The 24,839-nt window shown below is 34.8% G+C and overlaps 1 protein-coding gene across 1 annotated transcript in view; it reads left to right on the forward strand.

Moving 5' to 3' along the window:
- The window catches only part of pcsk2 (proprotein convertase subtilisin/kexin type 2), a 46,474-nt gene that overhangs the window by 3,319 nt on the left and 18,316 nt on the right, over positions 1 to 24,839 (forward strand). The window contains exons 2-8 of the mRNA XM_088610813.1: positions 1,070 to 1,174; positions 10,899 to 11,012; positions 11,710 to 11,818; positions 12,229 to 12,266; positions 19,231 to 19,307; positions 21,476 to 21,564; positions 22,792 to 22,967. Coding sequence (XP_088466939.1) covers positions 1,070 to 1,174; positions 10,899 to 11,012; positions 11,710 to 11,818; positions 12,229 to 12,266; positions 19,231 to 19,307; positions 21,476 to 21,564; positions 22,792 to 22,967 — 708 coding nt within the window. The remainder of the gene's footprint in view (positions 1 to 1,069; positions 1,175 to 10,898; positions 11,013 to 11,709; positions 11,819 to 12,228; positions 12,267 to 19,230; positions 19,308 to 21,475; positions 21,565 to 22,791; positions 22,968 to 24,839) is intronic.

The following is a 24,839-nucleotide window of genomic DNA, read 5'->3' on the forward strand; positions in this document are numbered from 1 at the left end:
TTTTGTTAATTACTGGAACTTGATAATCAAATATATGTATTTTAATTTTAAAGAAGGATAATGCTTAGGGAATGGGGTGGCATGATGGACAATTTTATTTGATTTGCTTGGCTGTCTTTGTTTGCCGGTCCCAAGCCTGCCCTAAAATGAAAATGAAATCTGGCAATAGAGTCTTGCTCTGATACTGCTGACAGAGTTCATGACAGAGCTTTACCTTCTTCAAAACCATCTAAATAAAATAAACTTCCCAAAAAGAACAAGAAGATGCTCCTAATGTCATGATCCAGGGGGTTTCCATTACCAGTGTCAAAGCACAGAAGTGAAATAATTTGAATTTCAGAGACAAAACCTAGAGGCGTTAATGTGTGGAATAGGTTGCTGTGCTTCCAGATGATGAATGGTATGTGGTTTTGGACTGTATACCTAGCAATTTGTATGAAAAATCTGAAGAGTAATTATTACAATAAATTACAGAATAATGGGGGATGCAATGTTTAGGCTTCTATTTGAGAAGACATGTCAAATTAAATCTGAATGTAGACATCTGAAATGTCTGTCCCTTTTAATGTCAATTTGATGCACTTCCTGTATCTTCAGTACTGAATCCAATGAAACCTAATTGAGTGAAGATTTGATCATTGCTCTTTTACAAGTTAATGCATATGAAATGGCCATGTGTTTGTACTGTGTTGTATATCGAGTAACAAATGGCTTGAGTCTTACTGTACATATAGTAAGCTATTGGCTACAGTGGGTTTTAATTTTTAAATTAAATTATAGAAAAATGTCACTGTTTTAAAATTAAACAGAATTGTACAGGTACTGTCAAATTTCCTTACAATTGATATCGGCTTTATCATGACTCTAAAGTCCACCAAAAAGATAATTTTTATTGCTTACATATAAAGCCTGATAGAGTGCCTAAGCCATTCTAAGGTGATTTCTTTGGATGCGTTTGTAGTATAATTAAAACATGCTTCAGAGTATAGAGAGCGGGAGAGCTATTGAGAGTAGGGCAGTTAACATAGTTGTAATTAGAAAAACAACTCCTATTATCCTTTCTTCACAGCTTTCTTTTGGACAAGGACTTTTCCATTTTGATCATAATGCCATTCCAAAGACTAGGAGAAGACGCAACCTTCAGCACAAGCAGCGTCTTGAAAAAGACCACAGGGTAAGTCTCCCTGATGCTAATAGTTTCCACCTCCCAACAGTGGTTCCCATAGAAACTGTGCTGTATATGGTCAGCTAATCAAGGGGAAGAGAATGAGTAATTTCAGGGTTGTTCCTATATTTCTAACTGGAAAGAACAATTAAGTGAGTTATCATTTGAGATGAAATACCCATGACATCTTAACCTTTCCAAAAACTTCCACACTTTTTACTGTAATTATCCATAGCTGTCTTCTTTTCTTGAGAAATAAACAGAAGTATTTTTTACTGTATTTGATATAAACAGCTTAAATATTTGAACATATCTACACAAATGCTGCTTTGTTATGAAAAAAACCCTTTCTGTTGGTCTATAAAATTAATGACGTATTTTATTTTCTATGTGGACACCAGTTATTATTTGTAAAATATAGTATTTTATTGTTACAACACGTTTATTGGGTGTTTTTGTTGTTTGTATTTATAGTACAGTATATATTTACTCCAAATTGTACTGCATAGCATGAATCAGATGTACTTTCTTCCTTGCTTTTAAGTTTCTTTACTGCTTCTCATATTACCTACTGTAGATCCTTGGTGAAAAAAACAAACTTAAACCTTTTGAGCAATATGAAAAAATAAAAAGCACTTATCCACCTAGTGAAGCTTAATATGACCACAGTTATAAAACATTTTACTCTGGCACACAATGCAATTGTAGAACGGCCTACTGTACAAGATAAGGAGCATAAGCTAACACTGGCAATCTCAGTGACAGTCAAATCTAACATTGGTAGATGTTTTGTGGGTTAATTGTTTGATTGTGTATTTCATTAAAGAAATAATTTCTGTAAAGTACTCCTTAACACATTTGTAGCATTAATAGATATGTGCACTACATTAAATATTTGTTTTAAGGTTCACAGGATATGTTCAATTTATTTTCAGTTAAGTGTTAGTAAAATTGCTTCGAGCTCATCCTTAGTTTTATTGAGCTACAGTTAATAAAAAACCTGATTGAATTGTGGTAGCAGGACAGTTAGGAACACAAGACAATGTTAGTTTTCCGTCCTTGCAGGTTTTCTATTAGAACGGAACGTGCACAATATAGAAAAATATCTAAATAAACGTAATGTATTCTGCAGTGTTCATATATTTAATGGATTAAAAGCTCAAAAACAATGTGAAGGCATAGACAGAAACCTGCATGTTCCTCATATTTCATTAGTTAATTGATAAGTACCTAATGTTAACATTATTGTTCAAACTTTTTTGTGATGTTACATTAGTGATCATGATATATTTATACATTTTTTCTTTTTCTAACTTTGCAAAGATATTAAAATTGACAAACAAATATAATTACTAATAAGGTACTGACATGTCACTTTCTGGGTGCACAGTAACCACATACAGTATCTATGAGGATTAAAACCAGACTATACCAATGATAAATTAGAAATTACCATCCATAAGAAATCTAATACCTTCCAGTGGATCTTTATATGTTTTTAATTGAAAGAGTCTATATAATAATCTGTGGATGGCTTTGAGACACAGTCTCACGATCCACTGAGAAATAAGCAAAAATTGGTAGATTGCAACTCTGATTTGCAAAAGGAAATATAATGTATCTGTTTAGCAGAACAGAGCAACTGCTCTTTTTTTACATGAGTTTAGATCATACATTACACAAGCCGTATACTGTGTTTCTGTCCAAAATATATAAAAACATACATATAATAAATAGCAGTAAATTGGTTCTATCAAGGCAGGCAAATGTCATAGAGAGTATACCAAATTGAGAACAGTATTATTCTATTTAAAGTTCATTTTAAATACTATTTAGTCTTGGACTTCATTTAGAATCAAGTCTTGAAACTCACAGTAGGTCAGAAACTGGTTACACGCTGGCTCATTATATGAGTATTACAAAGTATGTTCACACATTACTCTTGACTTTCAGATCATGCACAGTTCTTATGCAGCTGTGTTGAGTATTTTGTGTCAACTGTTTGGTCTATGGCTTGTTGATTTTATCTGTCGCCTTTGTCCTTTTAACTATTGCATAATACACCACTCAGTACGACATTTCATGTCAGACCTTGCTTAAATTAAACGTGAACTACAGCTAATGTGACCTTTCAGCAACAAAACATACATGCACAGCATGTCTCTTGGTGATGCATCTGCTTGTGTCAGAACAAACTCTGGGCAAGTACATGACAATTATCTAAGGGGTCACATGTACATTGCTTTCAGTAATAAGTGTTTCCATCTTGTTAAAAATGTGTAAAACATGTGCCACCCCGAAGAACAAAAATAAGCAGAACGTATGTTTTCTGTCACACAAGTAATTGTTTTGTTCTTTTCTTATTTAAAAATAGTAAAATTATCAATAATTTCCTAGTTATGAAGACAAAGATACAGTATGAATTAGTTTGGCTCAGAGGGCCATATTCAGTACAGCTGGCAGTCTCAAGCGGCAGAACTGACTTAACAACACAAGACAGGAGCCTGGGTAATGGGTGATGGAGGGACAGACAGTGAGGAGTGAAATGGAAGGAGGTTTTGATATTTGCTACAATTATGTGTCACTATTTTCCAATTAGAATTGTGTAGGGAATGTAAAAGAATATGCCTAATATAAAAAGATAGGCAAGAACAATTCACTTTGATTGGTTTTGAAGATAACAAGAGATTTTAAAAAACCCAGGGTCTTACAAGACATGAATCTTAATTTATTACACAAACAAATTAAAACAGCCCTTTGGGTTAAATGTTATAATTGACTGTGAAATTATTTATCTCTGTATATACTATATACTGTAGCTTGGCAGCTTTCTTATAAGATAGCAGTATCCTATTTTTCTAGAGGATAGTGAACTATGGTACTATACATATTTGGTAAACTCTTATACTATATATATTCTTTGAGATATTAAATCCTCTGGCAAACCTTGGTAGTTGGAAAGTATCTTGAAGCGAGCTTCAATTCAAACAGCAATGGGGTTTAATGTGCTTACGAGGCTGTACAAAGAGAACCTGACAACTGCAGCAGTTCATGCCATACAGTAGGTGTGCAATCCAACATGTCTCATTGGAATTCTGAGAAAGGTCACACAAAGCAGAGTGCTTGAAAAGTCAACAGGGGCATCTGAAAGTGCCCACATGTAACGCGAATCTGCTCTAGTGCATAAATCCTGGATAATGCAGTCAAAGTAAAACCAATGTTGCAAAGAGGAACCTAGAAAAGAAAAATAAATTTCTTTAGCTTCACTTCATTTGCATAACTGTGCAAACACATTCATGGCTTTCCAAATATAACACTCAAAGTTAATAATATTCCTCCATAAAATAAGTAGATGAAGAATCTGCTGTGAAAAGTGACACAAAATCACATGGTGACTCTAAATATAAAAAACAAAACTTTTTGTGATAATACATTTTAATTCCCAAAAAGCCTTGACAGATCTGACTCCTTCACAATGAACAGCGAAACAGCTAACACTGAAACATAAATCAGAGGAGACAAATTCAAAACTTAATTTAACATGGAAGTACATTTAACCTGAGAACAGAAGGCACTTTGTTATCCAGAGGGTTTTGGAAGTGTGGAACAAGGTATCCAGACATTTTGTTGAAGCTGATACCCAGGTGCCCTGCAAGAATCAGCTGGTGGCTTGAGAGCTGTTAACTACCAGATGAAACAGTAAACACGTGGACTGGCCATCACTTCACTCACCATTCATATGGTATTATGTTACAAAATGTTTATCAAATATGGACAGACATGATTTAAGCAATTTCATGATTAAATTGTAGTTCTAATATCAGTTAGGAATTGTAACAAAATGGTAGTAAAGCCTTTAAAACAACGTTGACTGTACTGTACATGTGCATATCATGCAGAATAGGCAGTTAAATGACATGCTAGTACTAACATTAAGACTACTTTTAAGATCAGCATTTAAGATATCTATGTCACAAATGTCTCAGATACGTAAATGAAATCTCATTCCACCTTCATATAATTATAATAATTATATGTATAATTATATGTTTTCCCTTTAGACTAAAGCCTTTTAAATTACTTATGGGTGTTGTATTGACTTAGCATAGTTGTCGATTATAATGAAACCATCCCTTGTGTTTTGTAAAGTAAGTGGTAACACAGATGAGCGTAAGTAAAGCCCTCATGTACAGAACTAAAAAAAGAGCATTTTCTTATTGCAATGCAAACATTTGGTCTTCTTTTCTCAAAAGAAATATTTAACTGCCTTATCCTTATCTGTGCTGGTAAACAACAGGCAAAATGAGAGGGATCGTGTAGCTTGTACAGTCAAGGGCTTATCGCAGATTTCTTAGAAGAAAAGTAGCCAAGATGGTTCTCTGATTCTACCGATAAACTAGAAACAAGATTAGTAGTGCAGTGACAGTAGCACGGAAGAGAAGAAACAAAAACGACATTTTCCGTGATCCTAAGTTTACTAAAGGATAACACAGGCTCGAATTTCTCCATTTTTAAAAAGGCCTGACTTAAAATGCCATAAATACTAAAAGCAGCAATAATAATTAGAAAGTGTTTAAAAAGTTATACTGGTGAATAACATTCAGTTGTACAGTGTAAAGATATGCAAAAACAATACATATATAAAAACCCTTACATTTTTGTATTCTGAATATTTACATTAAAACAAATTGTAATCTGATTGATTCTGTGAAAAATATAATTGTAATGTTTGAAAAAACATTACATTCTGTAGTATATTTGCATTGTTACATGTATTTACAATTACAAATCTTTACATTTAGCAGCAGCAAATGCACATCTCTAAAATTAGCAGCAGCAAATTAAATAAAGAATAAAGCTATCTAACCACAACACAACAATAAGTAAAGGCCTTAGTTGTATACCAAAACATCTTATAGAACAGGGTTTCTAATTTATTACTATGTAACAGCCATGCTTAAATTGTCTGTGGGTAAGATTATGCCACTTCACAATTACAACAATCACTTGCAAGTAGACATGAGATGTTCAGGCAAAAATTGCATATCCAATTTAAATTCTTACTACTGGCCTTGTATCTGTCATTTTTTTAGACTGCTAACATTTGTACTGCTTTATTAAAGAATAAATGCAAAGCCTTTCCAATGTTTTATAGCACTTACTAACTAAATCAGGATATTCATGTGGGAATAATGATTTTCTGAACAAGATTTGTTCTTGCTTGTTGCACTTTGAATGTTCATCCTGATAGCAAAATAATAGGTACAGTAGGTTGCACTGGTGAACTCTGAAACCTTTAATCTTTTCCCTGATTGTTTCTAAAAATCAGAACAGTTTTGACAGGCCTAGTTCATAGACCTTCAAAATGACTTGCCCATAGGTCCACAAATGTTGATGTGACTAGTTTGTAGGCATATAAATCTATGCAGCTCTTGTCATAATGCATGCTTTCAAAAAGATCAAACATCACACTAAATTATCTCAGGCCATAGACTATGTCAATGGAAATGTGTGAAACATCAAGAATATCCAAGATTTTTTTCTCCAAATGGAGCTTCAGTACATGTTACAGCTACTGTATTTAGAATACAGCAACCATTTCCATCCATTAGTTTTTAGAACATTGTACTTCATCTGGCTCATTGATTTAACTGATTAACCAGTTAAGGCGAAAGTCACACGAATAATCAGTAAACTGTATTATACTTTAAGCAAATCTGCTATTGATTCCAAAGAGGGGAAGGAAAGGAAAGACTGGGCATGTATGATACATGAGTCAACCTACAGTACATACTTTATAGCAGTCTGCCAAATTGATATATATTTATAATATACATTGCATTGATGCATTAGTCTTACAATTTGTCTTATACACTTATATGTACAGTACATTTTGTCTTCTACCAAATTTATTTTTTCTTGATATTCTTAGCATACAGTACATCTATGCATACTTGGTTATCTGTACTTTCTATTTAATTTATACTTTTGGGCTTCGTTCTTTACACATTAAGTTAAATCCATGTCTTAAGACAAGCCACATTGCAAAATACTTTCCCTGAAATGTAAAATGGTAATTTCTATGTTGAAGATCATTCTTATTCTTACAAAAAATATTCAGTTTTAATGTTTTTCTTTTGTATATCTGCATTGATGTGTAAACTGTCTCCTTTAAGGTTTGCTTTAATATGCTGCAAAGTTAAAGACTCTTCACGTTAAATACATTTTTTAAGCTTTCAAAGTGCTATTTCTATTACCGACTTTCAATCTAATTCTGTCTCCATTATGGGCTCCCATTCTAATTCTTTTGTAATATGAGGTTTGTAATAAAATAAATGAGTAAGGTTGTCGGCAATTCTCAAAGCTCTTCTTCTTTGGTTTATCAAGAATCTCTAAGAGCAGGGTTACAGTAGATACAAATCAGCTGTGCTGTGGTTCTGAAAAATAATATAGTGTTACATGAATAGAATCATAGTGTGTAACCCCAACTCCCCCCCACAGCATGTTCTTAGCACAAAGAGTTTACTAAACTCTCACATATTTTACTTTGTGGGTTCAGGTTCTACCTAATGATGTAGCTGAATAGTGTCTGATGGTATGAAGACACCCAGATCATTGCAAAATAGCCTAGCAAACAGGAGAGATACTGCAGTGGATTTATTAGCTGGAAGACTGCAGTGCCTTTGTGGTGCTCTTTGTATTCTTAACATATTTTCATCAGGTCTCTCCAAACAAACATTGACAGGGACAGTTTTGAGACCTGAGATCAGTCTTGTGCTTTTTCCAGGCACTCTTTAGCATAAACACAGTTTTTGTGGTATTCATAGCAAAATGTGAAATTATATATTGTACAGTTTTCATCTTATGGGTCACTTAAACACTCATGTGTGCTATTGGCTAATTTTTAGAACACACCTATTTAAAACATGTTGTTCGTAAGGAATCTCAGTGGGGTTTTCTCATCTCACTTTTTCATTCTCCCAATTTACTGTACTTTCTTTAATCACGAGTCTGTTTTCAGCACATCCTTTGGAAATCACAAAGCAATATACTTAATTCATTTTATATATTATTTTAATCACAGAAAAAAAAGATTGCAGAAGAAAACCCTGCATCTGATTATTTAAAGCTTCTGTGAATAGCCCTTAGTGTTTCTGTAAATGCTCTTCAAAGAAACCATGAGTGGCTCTGCTTTTGATCTCCCTGTAAAGTCCCTTTCTTGAACAAAAATACATGGGATTGCCAGCAGAAAGAATGAATCTCTGTTGCCATACATATTGCCTTTCCAAAGAACAGATGACAGCACAGCTACTGTACAGGCAGACTTCAGACACATGGAATCTATGTCTCGGATATGATTTGAAAAGAATGAATGATTATGCAAAGTCTAAGCTGAAATATTAACGGGTCTGAAAAGGAGAGTGCTAACATTAATATGGACCTGCAACACTTCAAAATGAAAACATCTGAATATTGTAAATAAACAGCTCCGTATTTACTTTTAAGATCTGATTTGGATTCAAATGCACTTTGTTATCTTAAAGCTTTTACTTGCTCTTAAATGGCACAGCAGCTATAATTCAATTTTAGTCACAGCTTAGAAGTGAAAAGATTCCATTGAACTGTGGAAGGGTAAAGCTGAAGCTATTTTCATGCATTCAGCTACAACACGCATTAGGTATTGAGTGCATGTTAGCTACTTGCACTGGGTAAGCCAAACATGGTTTTAATTACAGAATAATACATATAACATTTCCAGATCCCTGACTAGATGGTTGAATGAATAGAATAATCTAGCTAGACATTTTCACTCCAGTTCTCATCATTTTTAGTTTTAATAAGATTAATTGGAAGATCGGGAATAATGAATATTTGGAGAGTAAAAAGGGGAAAAATAATTTAAAAGTTAAATGTTTTCTTAAGAGCAGTAAAACTGGGAAACTGGAATTAGTATTACCCATAGAGACTATTTTGGAAAGCTTCCAAAAGCTGGTGAATGAGAAAGATGTGCTGTTTACCTGCACAGGATGAATTCACAGAATATCAAGTACTCATTTTGCAGTGAAAAATACAATGTTCAATCATTTTATTTACCATAACTTAATACCATATATTAGCTGCATAGAAGAGAAATACGTAACATGCATGTCCTCAGTTGAAAAATTGAACATTCGATGTAATCATTCATCATTTAAGAGCTGCTGAAATTGGTCTGAGTATTTCATCCCACTCTTTTGGGAAAGAAGTAAGGTTATCAGCTTCAACGCCATGGCTGGGTGGCTCATTTCCCATGAAATCATGTGCTGTGTTTTTATCCATTATTACTGTTGCTTGTTCAAACACATCAAACAACTTGGTTATGCAAGATCTGCCTTTTCTAAAATCAAGCGAGCTTTGTGGCTTATGAATAGCATCTTGATTCCTCCACTACAACTGGGAGAATACCATCAGGTGATTCGTTAATGTGCTTCTAGTAACTGTAACACATCTGCCACTTCTGTGCTAATGCTATTTTCAGTAGTTCAGTTAGATCGTAATGAATGAGATAGAGGAATTAAATATGTATAAAATATTTGGCGTGACTTGCCCAGCTGAAGGAATCGCAGCTCATCCAAGAGGATAAGCCGCTCAACCCCCCTCAGTATTGCGAGGACTGAGCTAGGGAGTCTGCTGTAAGGGTGTTGATGGGGAGGCAGGGGGCTTGTCAGAAAGATACAGTATGCAAAGGGAAGACCTGTATGCAAGATCTAACCTTGCTCCCGAACTTCTATTAATATAAACTCCAATAATATACACCTTCTTTCTTCAGCATGAGAAACATCATTGATTTGTAAACATATGTGAAAAAGTGAAAAATTCATTTTATACATCAGCCATTTTCATTTAATTGTGTAGACATTATTATTATTCTGGTGACATTTTATTTCACTCTCTACTTTTGCTGTTATATGGAAGTCCTCATTTTCATAGTTTTGATTATTTCTTTGTTTTTATTTTTGTTTTTTAATGGCTGACCTCCTTCGGTTTCCCCTTTGCTTTTCATCTTTTCATGCTTTATCTTGGTGTCAGTGGGAATTTGTACAGAGCATAAAGATGCGCTGTTTGCCTCTATGGAGGTCTGAGCTCAGTCAGGAACAGAAAGCACAGGTCTGTATTTTCCAGATGATTTCCATTGAAATAGAATAGTGAGGGAAGTCTAGAAGCAGAAACAGTGCAGAATTCTATGTAGGTTGAGGTCAGCATGGTCAGTAACTGAATAAGCAGCTTTTTGGTTTCTGGTCTCACCTACACAATATGAAACTACAGTATAATGTCCAGAAGTACAGTACATACATTTTCCATCCATTCATTCATTTTCTTACCACTTTATCCATTGCAGGGTCATCATTTTACATACTGTATACTATAAACATAAAATCTGCAGCTGGCCAGCCTAGGAAAACTTCTGTGTTAAAACTAAACAACATCTTTTTTATTGGATTCTAAGCAGTGTAGTGTAAATTGATTCAAAGACATTGAAAATGTATTGATTAGGTTTATTTTTTGTTTTCTTTTCTTTGTTTCTAATACATTAGTATCCAAAATAAAATTGCTAATGTTATACATAATGTTATGTATGTACACTTTTCAATGTTAATTTCTTGTCGCAATACAGTTGTTACGTATGTTTTAGCAGGAGAAGGACACTGCAGAGAGAACATTAATTTTTCATGTTTTTTCCTCTATCTCTCAGGTGAAGAGTATATTACAACAGGAAGGATTTGAGAGGATGAAGCGAGGCTACAGGGATATTAATGAAATTGAAGTCAATATGAATGATCCACTATTCACCAAACAGTGGTATCTTGTAAGCAATTTTATAGATCAGCTGTTACTGAAAAAGCTTGCTTTTTCTATCCTGTTTGAGCATTGTCTTTTACTTTTTGTTTTGAATAAATACAGTATGTATTGTTTTTGAGATAGCTTATATTAAAGGTTTCTACGTTTCCATGTAACTTCCATGCAATATTTGTTCTCTGTGGCACTAACTGTATATAATTCAGAGTGGCCTACTGTATATAATTCAGAGTATAAAAATGTTGTTGTCAATATAACTTTGACACTGAATAAAATTCTTTTGTGTTGAGTAATATTGTTTTTTGTTGATTACAAATATAATGAAGGAGAGGAGAATACATTTTCCTTGTACAGTATGTGCTTTAGAATAATCATATATTACTGGATGTTTCTCATGATCTGCCCACATTTAAACTATTTGTATTTTCTTTATACAGTATGTTAAAAATGCATTCAAGTTCCAAACATATTAACATCTATAATCACACTCTGGGTCTTCATCTATTGTTTAGAAGCACCCATGACTTTTTTTTTTAAAAATGTGTCTTTATTAAGCTTGTCAGTTTAAGAGCTCCCCAGCTGCTATTATGTCAGTGCAATATTGGTGACATTTATATTCCTGCCTGTTCCTCGCATTGTGTAATTTGTAATATACACGCCTAGGCTTCTGTTTTCATAGAGTGCCTCCATATTGTTTGTCTGATTAGATAAATACAGGTCAAGCGGATGGCACTCCTGGGCTGGATCTCAATGTGGCAGAGGCCTGGGATTTAGGATTTACTGGGAAAGGGGTGACTATAGCAATTATGGATGATGGTAAGCTTTTCATTTAACCAATCTTGAAAATAAAAAAATAATGAAAATACAATATTTAGTGCATAAGCTCATAGACGGTGAGGGGGATACTCTCCTGCCTCCCTTTTCACGTTAACCTAAAGTATCTGTAGTTAAGAAGCGGTTTGATTGCAGACAAAATTGATCATGAAAATGCATTTTTCATCTTGGATTGTAACTTGTGTGTCGTTAAATAGAAACTGCTGCAACTACAATACAATGCTGGATGTACTATAAAGGATTCCAATGTGAAATTGGTTCCACAGAGCTTAAATTGAAAAAAAAAGGTTGTGGTGATGACTGATTACATTTTCATCACATTTATTTGTTAAGTTTATTTGATATTTCAATTGTTTTTCATTTGGCCAATATTTTCTTCTGCTTTGTCACAGGAATTGATTATCTACATCCAGATCTTGCTTCAAATTATGTAAGTAAGAGATGTCTTTTTTATAGTAAAACCATTGTGTTGTGCTCTGGAAATTGTGTGAAAATCACAGTAAAATTTGGAAATACAGTCTGCAGAGGAGGGTTTTATTTTTCTATTAGAATACTGAGAAAACAATCATTGGAAATCATTGGCTGAAGCTGGGAGTACTGAAACAGAGTGCTTATCTTTTACATAATAGTGTTAAATGCATGTGATGATGAAAAATCTGAATATATGAAGCAGTCAGTTACACTAGTGGAAGGCAAAGTTTACAGTAGGATTATTGCAATTATTGCATGAGGGACTTTCCTTCTTTCATTTTAAAGCTTTCCTTTGATGATGTTTCAGAGAAGATTTAACAAATATATTAAAACATGAAAAAATCCTTGCATTGTGTACAGTGCTTTTCATCCCATAAGATCCCAAAGTAAGTAACATTAAAACAGGGGAGCCACTTCACTTACCATCCATCTGTGTTACACAAAGCAACCATTGTATACCTGCAGCCTCACCATGGGATCTGTAATCTACAGTTTAATGTCTCATCTGAAATATTAACTTGGCTCAGGCTTTCTTAACTTTAAAGAACTGATGCTAACATTCCTGTCCTGAAAATGATGGTCTTTTTTGTGTATTTCTGTGCATTGTGTTACAGTATGTGTGTGATGCCCACATTACTCTAAATGTATTTTTTCCCCATCTGACTGGAAGGCCCCGGGTGCAATCCCAGTTATGGGCAAGCGATGTAGCTTGCTCCAATTCCTTCCAGATGGCTCCCAGATCCTCTCAGCCCGCTTTCCAAATGAGTACTGGGGGTTAATCCTTCTGGGGGTAATAGGCCAGCCGGAGCTTGATGCTGACCACATCACCTCCACCTGCAGTGTCGGATGGGTGAGAAAAATGGTGGCCCTTGCCCCCCATTCCCCATGGGCCTTTATGGCCTGAAAAGGGACCTACAGTACCTATTTTTCCCATTGTTTGGAGTTGAGCAAAAAAAAAGTATTAAGTATAAGAAATAGTATAACTGTTTTGAACATACTGTATACTGTACCTCACTGACAACAATTTAAATTAAGTTTTAACTAACTATCCTAGCTGGTTTAATGAGGAACATTTAGACCAGGGGTGGTCAATCCTGGTCTTGGAAAGCCAGTCAATTACGTCTTATATGTCACCCCTAAATAATCAATTTGTAAAGACTTGGAACATGTGAATGTTAATCAATTTAGTAAGTCAATAAGTTTAATTAAGTCAGGAATGACCAACAGTCGTCCTTTTCATTTTAAATCTGTGAAATACTTAGCGGAACGGCTTCTATGGTGAAAGCAAAATTGTTCCAAACATGAGAAAACAATGATTAAAGGGAGGCCTACAGTAAAAAGACCTCTCCAGGATTAGTGTTGGTCATCTTTCAGTCAGATCTTTAGATCTAAGGATTAAGATCAAGTGCTATGAATTTATTTTTTAAAAAAGGCTTTATAATTTAATTTTAATATCCCCAATGGCATGGTGTAATTCATGCTTTTAAATCAATTTTACAACTGGCTGCTGTTGAATTTACCATACTTGTATGAAGATGCACAGGGTGAATTTAGCTTTTTCCATCTTTTTAAATGAGACTTCTTAGCATGGAGTTATTTTTATGGTGTATGTTATCGTACAGTATATTAGTACAGTATGTTAGAAAAACAATGGTTCTCCAAATCAAAATTTTTGGAAAAAAATAGCACAATGACATTTGAGTAATGAAGTATCTCCATTTTTACTTTGTTTTTGGAGAAGTGGAGGTAGATTTTTTGGATGGGATTAAAGACTATAAACACCCCAGAAATCTCTCTTTTATTTGCTTAGAGGGCTGTGCAGCTGTATGTTAAGTCTAAAACCAAAAATAACATTCCACCAGCCTGTCTTCTGTGGGTAGAATGTGCAACCCACGCACTCCTGAGTTTATTGTAGCAGCTTCATGAAGCTCAAACACTCTTAATTTTATGCATAACAGTGATTCTTCTGTGCACTTTGCTTGTTTGCGTTTTATTTATTGAAATATCCCAAAGAATCCAAAGCATTTCTATCAGCATTAATTAATTAAAACCTTTTATTACTGCATTGCACTCTACTCCTAATGAGGGAGATTCTTTCTGCTTATGATCACTGCAGCATTTCCTAGGAAACAGCTTGCTTTTGATGGCTCTTTCAGTCATAGTGGTGCTTCATTCAACTCCAAATCAAGCTTGTGCGTTTTTTCTGTAATTTATATTTAAAGACGTGTTCATTTCTAGGCTTGCAAATCACAGGAAATCCTTGGAGACAAGGATCCCAGGTCTCCCACTTATTAGTGCTGTGGAACAATGTTTTTTTCGACAAAGTCAAAAAGAAACAATTACTCCCCATAGTGAATCATCATGTTACGTGATACTGCAAGTACCAATGGATAGACTGCCAACTAACGAGTGATGGCAAACATATCCATAAAGTGTTTCTAAAACCTCAGATTTAATTAAAGTTTGACATAAATGCAGGGTCAGAACAGCTTTACTTGTCTACCAGAGAAGCTCCCTGTAGATTCACTGAGATTTTCAGTACCACGTACTGCCTTAGTGTTCGATCCTTTACTTGTCTTTAGAGATGTAATTTGTATGGAATAATAAAATATGGAAATTTTAATTACATGCAAAGAGTGTGAACAGAAAAGCATAATTAAAAATGTAAAGACATTTTCTAAATAAATTATGTAAACTTTTTTTCAAAATTAATCCAGTGTCAATCCAGTAAATTGTGGCCGGAGTCACTTTCTTTCTGAAACAGGTGACATTTTGAAAAAATACCACACAGTACCTTGTATAAAGGTACCGTGTTTAATTTCAGGGTTACTTTGTTTTATTTCATCTGCAAAACTAAGGTACAGTACGTACATGTAATATGCTGAGTGGAATTAAGATTCAGGTTAAAACTTTATTTATTTAACTGACAAAGGACTCCTTCAGGAAAATAATTTTTCATCTGCAATCCTCTTGAGCTCAGCCAGATGGAGGCCAGCCAAAAGCAGCTCAAAAGTATACAGAACAGAGCCCTTTGTCACTCAAATTTCTGTTTTTTTTTTGCATCCACATATCATCACATCTTTGGGTTGCCATAGAAATATTACGATGTAAACTCACTCTGCAGAAATCTCATGAAAACAGCATATTATAAGTAGTGCTTGAGGGACTCAGAAAGCCATTTGATTGAAAATAACTTGCCTCGAGCTGGATCTTTTAATATTAAAAGGAACTGGTTTTGTAAGGAAAACAAAACAGTCTGGGGCGTGTCAAGTAAAACCTGTGGACTAATCACTAAAAACATAATGACCTCTATTATAATTAGATAAATCCATTTAATCTGTTAAATCTATGAATGCAGGATTTAACGGCATTGATAGTATAATTGTATCAGGTTACACCCTTGCTTTCAAGACATTGTAAATGTACTGATTGTAATTCTTCATTCTTTTAATACAACATTGTAGTTTTCAATCCATCTTTTATAGGTATTGGTCCTACCGAAGAAGAAAGAATAGATTTCAGTTTTAATTTAAAGTTTGAATTTTTAAAAGAAAATGAATAAATCAACTATCCCCCCAGAGTCACTTCATTGTGGGTGTGCCGGATTTGCTGTAGTCTTCATTTTAATGATTTTAATAGAAAAATATAAAATGTGTAACAGATTGTCTCAATAATATTCCCAAAGTAGTTGGGAAGCTGCTTCCATTTCCAACACTAATCAGTTATGATTCAGAGATGTGAATATCATTTTATTCGTAATTAAGAATGGGATTATGCACTCCTACAATAGTGTTTTGCGTAGTTAATTCTTAATAGTTAATTAGTTTGTAATATTTTTCTGAAGTGCCACAGGAAATGCTGGAGCCAATTTGACTCAAATCACACCAAATCAGTCATATACTGTATCATGTGTAAATGCACATACAGGTATATTATGTTATATGTTGAGAGCTCAAATATTTTCTGTTGCTTTCATTTGCTCTCAGTAGGTTCATCGAGTAGCCAATGAGAGTGATGTGAGGTGGCACAAAGCCTCAGCATAGTCCTTGCCTCCATCACTTCACACCCCCCTTCCTCCAACTCAGCAAGGAAAACCATGTCTACAGTATGTCTGTTCTGCCCTTTCATCAAACAGAGATGAGTAATAATTATGTGGATCCCAGATACAAATAGCTGAAACAAAGACATAGCGCCTTGATAGCCTATCTTCACCAGAAAACTGAGTGTCTCTTTGATGAAAGGACATGTGCAGTGTTTGTATCAGTAATATGTGTTTAATCTTTCACATTAGAGCCCTGACCTGATTTTTGCTTTAGCTGTGAATTTTTCTAGGTGCGTTCTAGGAACTGTGATGGTCAAGTTTATTTCATTTTTGCTTTGGAAACATTTTAATGTCTATTTTTGCTAACTTCAGCAGATTCACAACCAGATTAACCTTTCAGCCAGCACGTTACAGCAGAGGTGTTGGGGGCAGTGATGATCTAGAAAATTGGCAGAGTTGATAAGCAGCTTCTTCATAAAAAAATCTAATTTCCTTAACTGCAAAGATGGATCACAGAAAATAAATGATGTATCAAAGCACAGCAAATTGATGTGTCATTTTTAAGAACTGCAGGCATAAAATGTGATGCCTGGTTCTTGCATTTTTTTGTATGTTGATTCTTGAGCCATGGAAGTTTACCTTTTATGTTAAAGATGCTTTTTCCTTGACTTGTCCAATTTTTCTCTTATCAAAAGGTTCCTATTTTGAAAAGAAATATACTTAATCGGAATGGAAAGAATTGGTATTTAACTGAGTGATTCTTAGTCATCTGTGACATATTGGTCATTTGCCTCATATTTTCTTTTGGATTTATACTTTTTAAAGTGAATTGTTTTCGTGAGACGGTTTTAACTGTGATGCATTTAATTAATAGTATTCTTTAAAGATTATCCTGTCTATGTTTTAAATGTGAAAAGTTAATGTTATTGTACACGAACTGGTAGGTTAAGGTTTCTGGGACAATTGGTCCTGGTCTGAATGTGTTTGTCTGCAACCAACATTCTTCATGTTGCTTGACTCCCTTGCAACCCTGAATTGGAAGAAGCAATTAGAAAAGGGATGGTGAATTTACCTGAATAGCTATGCAACTAATATAATTCCAAATTATTTTAGGTTTATTTCCTCTTTGTGTAGGAGTTAAATGGTTTTACATTAAACCAAGCTCAAGTGTTAATTCCTGTTGACAAAGGTAAAGCAGGCTTCAGTTTTCAATTTAAGGTCTTTTGTGTACAGACAGGGTAGTTTTCCCTCAAGCGCACTGTCTCACACATTTGAAACAGCCAGCTTTCTAGTACAGACCTCACCAAGGTTACAGTAATACACTAGAAACTAACAAACACTATCATGAAATTCATAGGCTACAGATCAGTGGTCCTCAGGTTTCAGAAAGGCATAATCTTCTCTTTTTCATCCTAGCCTAGCTAGAGTTAAGTGAATCAATTATTAACTTAACGGGGACTAGTTAGTCCTATAAGACATGCAGAACTATTGCTCTCCAGGACAAGGAGTGAGAACTATTAATTGAAGAACGAATGTTTGTCAATAAAGCTGATCATTAACTGGTCAGCTGCCTTGCAAACATAACACCTGCTATTTCCTCCGTCTAACAAATGTAAATCAATGTACAGGCAGTTCCTTAATTATTTATTTGATTAGCAGAATCAATATATCTATCAAAATACTGCAATGGAGATTGTCAGGGTATGTTGACTAGTACTAAACAATATTGCTTTATGACAACTTTGAAGTATGTTGCACTTTTTGGGCTTTTGTAGCAGTATAAAATTCAAATATAAAACAAAAGAAAATGCATACTCAACATGATGCTTAAATAGGAAAATGTCAGTCTCTTAATATTCCTTGCAGCCCTGTGCATCTAAACATTGCTATTATAATAATTTTAAATGAGCCTATCATCTAGAATGATTAGTAATAACATCCATCGTTATCATATAATTTGTTCTATAAAATGAGACTGTACAACAATCAAACACGTAGCTCAAATCTCAGTATTGTCACAAACAAAAAATGTCTGTTTCTCCATGATGAAATAAAAAATAAAATGAAAGATAAAGGTTTTCCATGTGTCTAGGGCAATATCAACTCATTAAAACAAACCGATTTCATGACTGAGTCAAGCCTTTGAGGGCAAACGTCAGTGATCCTTTCATTTACATAAAATAAGCACGATGAGCATTCATTTCCCTTGATAATATAATTGCTATATACTGGAAGTTTACATTTTCTGTTGTCCAATAATGGCTTTTGAACTCAAGTGACTATCTGTTACAAAAAGCTGTAGATTTGGCCGTAACATGGAGTAGAAGTTAGGGCTCTGGAACAAAAGGTCGTGGGTGCAAATTTCTAGGAGGGACACAGCTGTTATACCCTTGAGCAAAGTGCTTCACTTGGTTGCTTCAATAAATGGATGACTCTCCAGGTCATCATTGTAACCGAGAACTTGTGAAAATTAAAATCAAGACATTCAAAAATTAAACTACTTAATATTTATTGCTTTCCTGTCGTTGTTTCTATTTTGACACACACTCCTCCTACTGCCCCCATTCCTTGGATTTTTTTTATTTGGTTGACCCACTGATGTGACTACTTGTCTCCGTGTCTCTAGCATCTTGTCAACACAAGTCAATCCATGAGCTGTTATCGAACATGTAAGAACAATAAATCAGAGTGCATAATGGGTTTTAATTCCATCCTGTTCTTCGAGTACAAATGATTAGCCTTCATTGCATTTCCACAGCTAATGTTCTATGTAAATGACTGGTTGCATTTTTTATTTTTATTTGGAAAGGTCAGAGAACTTCATGTTTTCCAACCTAATTTGCGTTCTTGCTCAATTTCATACAATCATTTCTCATTTCAGAACGCAGAAGCCAGCTATGACTTTAGCAGCAATGACCCTTATCCCTACCCTCGCTACACAGATGACTGGTTTAACAGGTATTTTTCGATTGGTCACCAAGCACTTTTGCTCTCCACAGACCATTAGAAACCAGGCATAAGAGACCACAGCAGTTTCTTTCTTCATAATGAACACACAGAGAAATGATGTGTCTGCAGCAGCAGCTTGCTGAGGGACAGCACTGGCTCGCTCTGAGTCTGAGTATTGATTTTCCTTACACGTAGCTCCATTAAGCCGTATCTTAGGGCACTCATCTCAGATGCATTAAAACATATGAAGTGTCCGGTATCTTTGTGCTGTATTCTGTTTTTGGAGCACTAGAGAGACAAAAGTACAAGAGAGTCATACTTAACCTGTCATGTCTTTGTTTAAATGTTTATGTATGTATATCCTTAATAATGTTTCTGCATCCTCTAAACTAATTTCTTAATTCATGCATCCTTGAAGTGTACACTACATAGTATTTGTACAAAGTTGAAGCATACTTATAAAAATCAGCAGGAGGATCTTCGCTGAACTGCAAGCTAGTGCAGAATATAGGTCATGGTTCTGAAAACAATAGAATACATTATTGATTTTTATCTTGTTTTATTTTTTGCCTGCTTTTTCAACTGTCTTCTGCATGACAAGGGTGCCACTCAAATGTATAAAAATATGATTTCAAGTCTTATGGCTGAAGAAGCTGGTTAAAATTTCTTAGATGTTTTCCTCATAAATTATATAGAAAAGTCCAAATTAATTTACAAGTTACAGTTGAAAATAATTTAAGGTGTTCTAATTCTATTCTACGTCTCCAAGGAATCTGGAAACATCTGGATCTGTAAACTATAAATATGGCATTGACCTCTGACTTCTGTAGCAGTCCTCTGGGTCCTTTAATTTCATTCTAATTTATTCACTAATTCCACTAATTGAAATATTTCATTGATCTCTGGTATTGTTCCCTTATATTGTGAACTGCACATTGCTTACACCATCTGGTTTTACTTACAGAATGAGAAACCCCAGAGGGTATGTGTAAAGTTGTGCTTTTAGATGTAGTTTGGAAATATTGTACAGTATTTGGAATGTGAAATGTGGTGAAATGCACAGCAGTAGCTTTTTGCTTCTAAGAATTTATCATCATGCCTCTGTTGCTTTTGTAGACAGCATGATATACTCAAGGGTAGCTCAAGGACAAGTCATTTTCTTTCCCTTTTTTGGTTCTTCATGTGCAAACAGTATGTGCCGTGATACTGAATAAGAAATGGGTGCATGATTCAAAAAAAGCTATACTGATTAGCAGGATCACTGGACTCAGTCTGTGGCATGTGTGGTCTGCAGACTTCTCAGCTGATTATTTATAAATAGCATTGTGCCTCAGCCAAGTCCAATGAGACGTGCACACTGCATTTGAACAGAATGTGCAGCCTGTTACTGTAAGCCAGACAGACAAAGAAGGATGCTATTATATCATTTTAATTTGGTTGTTATTTTTGGAAATAGTGCCGGATTTGTGGTGTTACTAACCTTTTCAAAATAATCAGTCTCCCTCATTTGAGGAGCAGATCAGTGCCAGTTCTATTTGGCTCAGCTTCAAGCAATTATTCACTAGGATGTCCTTTTCTGCTTTGCCTTGTTTTATTTTTAAGCTTGGCAAATTCAACACTGGCTTCAGACACCAAGATGCTCTTTAGATCCACTTTACATCTGTGTAAAGGAAGACACTCTCCATAGAACCAGCAATTCTGTGATAAAAAATAAAAAGAAAACTGGTATTACTGAACAATCTACTAACATATATATAATTAAAAAAAAAACATGACTCAATCTGCATAGACAAGAAATAATTAAATTCCGCTATGCCTTACAATCTTTTTAGCAATACAGAAAAACTCAAATATTAAAAAGAAAAAAAACCAAATAGAAATAAGGGAGGTTTCTAATTAATCAGACTTATTTGGACAGAGAAGGCATCTGTCTGCTGTCCCAGATTTTACACATTTACATGTACAAATTAATGCAGCCAAGACCAAGATAAGGGTGTTTCATTATCCACCCAACCTACTAAGATGTTTTGGATGAAATTAGACCTGCCAGAAAAAAAAAATCATGTTTCTAAACATAGTAATAACAGGTTTAGGCAATACTCGAACAGAAAACCTGTCTAGATTGTCTGGTTTTTCATTTGATGCTCTAGGTTTTTAATTGAAGTTTTGTTGTGCAGTCATGGAACCCGGTGTGCAGGAGAGGTTTCTGCAGCAGCGAACAACAACATTTGTGGTGTGGGAGTGGCCTACAACTCCAAGGTGGCAGGTAGGCCCAGAACGCAAGTTCTCTGGAAATACTGTACGTTACTGAACGGAAATACATGCTGTATGGATGAAATAAGGCGAATGAGTCCCCATTGGTGGGATGCATTGCATTGAATAAACATTAGTTTTGATTATAAAATATTTTGATCAAAGAAACATTCAATACAAATATGAATTCTGTTCCCTCTATAGTGTTTCTTTAGCATGGTTAAAAAAAGCAATTAATCATTGAATTGTTTTAGGATGTTACAGATTATGGGGGAAAATTGCAATTGAAAGTGCCATCTATAAATGTTTTAAAAAATTGAGTTTACTGTATTAATAAAGCCTTAATACAATCTGTATCTACTGAATCTTAATTGCATGTTAAAATCCTAATCCTGACAATAGCCTGGACCATAACCATAACCATGATCTAGGGTTATTTGCAGACAGTAGCTTGAACCATCCATAGTATTTTGTATAGTTAACATTGTATTTAATTTTTTATTGGGTTTCTTGGTGAAAGAGATGGGATTGTGGGATGTGTTTTTGTTATTTGTCATTGTCCTATTGCGTGTGTGGGCTGTGTAGGCCGAGAGACTAATGAAGTGTTTTCGAAAAGATGGCATATTCATAGGCAACAGGAAAACTGGGTGCGTTTGGTACAAACGATTGGCTCTCTTGATCATACGAATGTTTTTAAGAATATGACAAATATAAATGATTTCCTAATATTAATTTTCACTATAAAATATTTGATCAATTCTGTTCCCTCTATAGTGTTTCTCTGGCACAGTCAAAAAAGCAATTAATCGTTTAATTGATTTAGGATGGTTTAGTATTCACTATACTGTACTTGTCTTCATTCATTTTCTCTATTTGAGAGTTGTACTAAATTGTTATATTCCAAATGTCGTAAAATGCACAACACATGCAGAAACCTGATAATTCAATTTGAATTTTGATGGAAATGTTTTGACTTTTGGAATCATTGTAGTTTCAGCTGCTTAAGCTTAAAAAACAAGATCTGAAAAGAGGTATCTTCCCTCCCTGTGGCAGAATGAGTAATATCTTCTCGTGGATATGACTTCAGTGCTAAAGTCACCATATTTCTGTGTCAATGTCAGGCCACGTTTATTCAATAACTCTAACAAAACAATGCATACTGAATTGAATTCACTGGTGTCTTTTTTATATTATGATGTTTTCCTTAATTAATGTACTTGGTTTATTATTTTTTTTCCAGGCATTCGTATGTTGGACCAACCTTTTATGACGGATATCATAGAGGCCTCCTCAATTAGTCATATGCCTCAAGTCATTGACATTTACAGTGCAAGCTGGGGACCTACAGATGATGGAAAGACTGTGGATGGTCCCAGAGAGCTGACTTTGCAGGCCATGGCAGATGGTGTGAATAAGGTTATCAGTTTTACTCTCCATTCCTCAGCTTCTGAATCTGCCATGTATCATTGTGTTTCTCCAACCCCACTCTACTGTCACAAATGTTGAATTTCACTAAATAATAATGGTTTTCTTTCTTTCAGTGAGGAGAACATACACAAATAGGCATAAACTAATTCATTGCACTTGTGTAGTGATACCCCCAAAAGATTCCAAATTGCCTTGTGTACTAAAGGTGAACCACTGCATCACTATCATCAGAAGTGTGATGTATAGTCCCATTATGTGCCAGCAGCCCCACTACATTTACTAATTAATTCTTAGTAAATTAGTAATTAAGATAATTAGACCAGAAAGGGATTTAGCCAGGACACTTTGGTTAACGTCCCTATTCTTATGAACAGTGTCATGGGATCTTTCATGATCAAGATGTCTCTACTTAACATCTCATCGAACACAGTGTGCACCATCACCATGACATGGAATTGGTTCGGAAATTCTGGGCCAGAGAACAATTTGGCTTTTCAAGGAGGCCTCCCCTCCCAAAACTGACCAGGATCCATCTTGCATAGCTTCTGTGATCTGACAAGATCAGGCTAAAACGTTACAATGCTGCTGCTGTTATTAGCTATTGGGCTACAGTTCATCACTCAAGTGCCTTTAGGCATCATCCTTTGAGGTGCCACTGTGCCCTATTGTACCTTTTTAAGCTTAGCATGCCTAACAACTGACAATACATGGGCGGGGAGTCAGTATCTTTCCTTATAAGTCTAAAATACTGCATCATTGATTGCTGGAGGTAACTTTAAAATACATTTCTTGCCATTCACTAGACATACCTATTAAAAAACTACTGCTAGATATGTGTCTAGCAGTATTATAACTGTACAGAAAAGAGTAGCATTTGTATGCTAGTGTATTGTCTTGTAAGAAAGTAAAAAAATAATTTCCTGCCTGAAACATCGCTTTGCTAGGTTTCTAGTGGGGAAATATAAAATGTCTCAGACAATCAAAACCAAAGATAATTCACACTCATAATTTCACAGTGGATGTTTGGGTCAATACAGCATATTGACTTAATCATTGCCTGAAAGCAGAACCAGGAGGGCTGATACTGAAATTTAAAAGAAAAAGCAACCTTTTGATTGTTCATTTGAGCAAATTAACTATTTTTGAAGTTTGTGGTTGTAAGAGGTAAGAGAGAAGGTTAATTTTCAAAAATATTTTGAAAGAAAGCCTGCTTTCTTAAACTAAAACAGTACTCTGTCCCTCAATGTTCTAACAACAACTGTTTCTGAAGTGCTAATCATATACCAGCCACAGTTCACTGCCCAACCTCTTTAACTCAGACCTTTAGGAAATCTATTTTCCCCCCTTTAAAAACAACACAACTTTATTTTCTACATATGTATGTACTTCAATGTTTCATTACTCCCCAGGCAACAACTGCACTTTGCTATTTAAACCTTCAAACTGTTCCTTTGCAGGTGTTTTCAAATAGAGCCATTCGGTACCACACCTGATAGGAATGACTCATCAGAGAGCTTCCAAACCTTCTTAAGTAGGTTCCCTGATTGCCAAACTCAGAGCAGGTTTAACACATTGCCCTCTGGGCAGCAACCACTCTATATTTTAGCTATTGTTTTAAGAACTGGCTTTTAATTATACTACTAATTTATTATCTGGAGCATGCAGTCCTGTTAATTATTTGATTGATATCCTACCACGTTATCAATAAGTTATCAAAAATATATTTTATATGAGTAAAATATTTACTCTCTCATTCCAGGCAATATTTTGCAGGGGGGAGCTAAATTCCCAAGTTTATGATTCCCATATATTTTATTTATATGTTCAATGTAATTGATAAACATTGTTTTTCTTCTGACA

Source organism: Lepisosteus platostomus, chromosome 17 (assembly GCF_059453375.1).
Source record: "Lepisosteus platostomus isolate fLepPlt1 chromosome 17, fLepPlt1.hap1, whole genome shotgun sequence".
In the NCBI taxonomy this organism is placed as follows: Eukaryota; Metazoa; Chordata; class Actinopteri; order Semionotiformes; family Lepisosteidae; genus Lepisosteus; species Lepisosteus platostomus.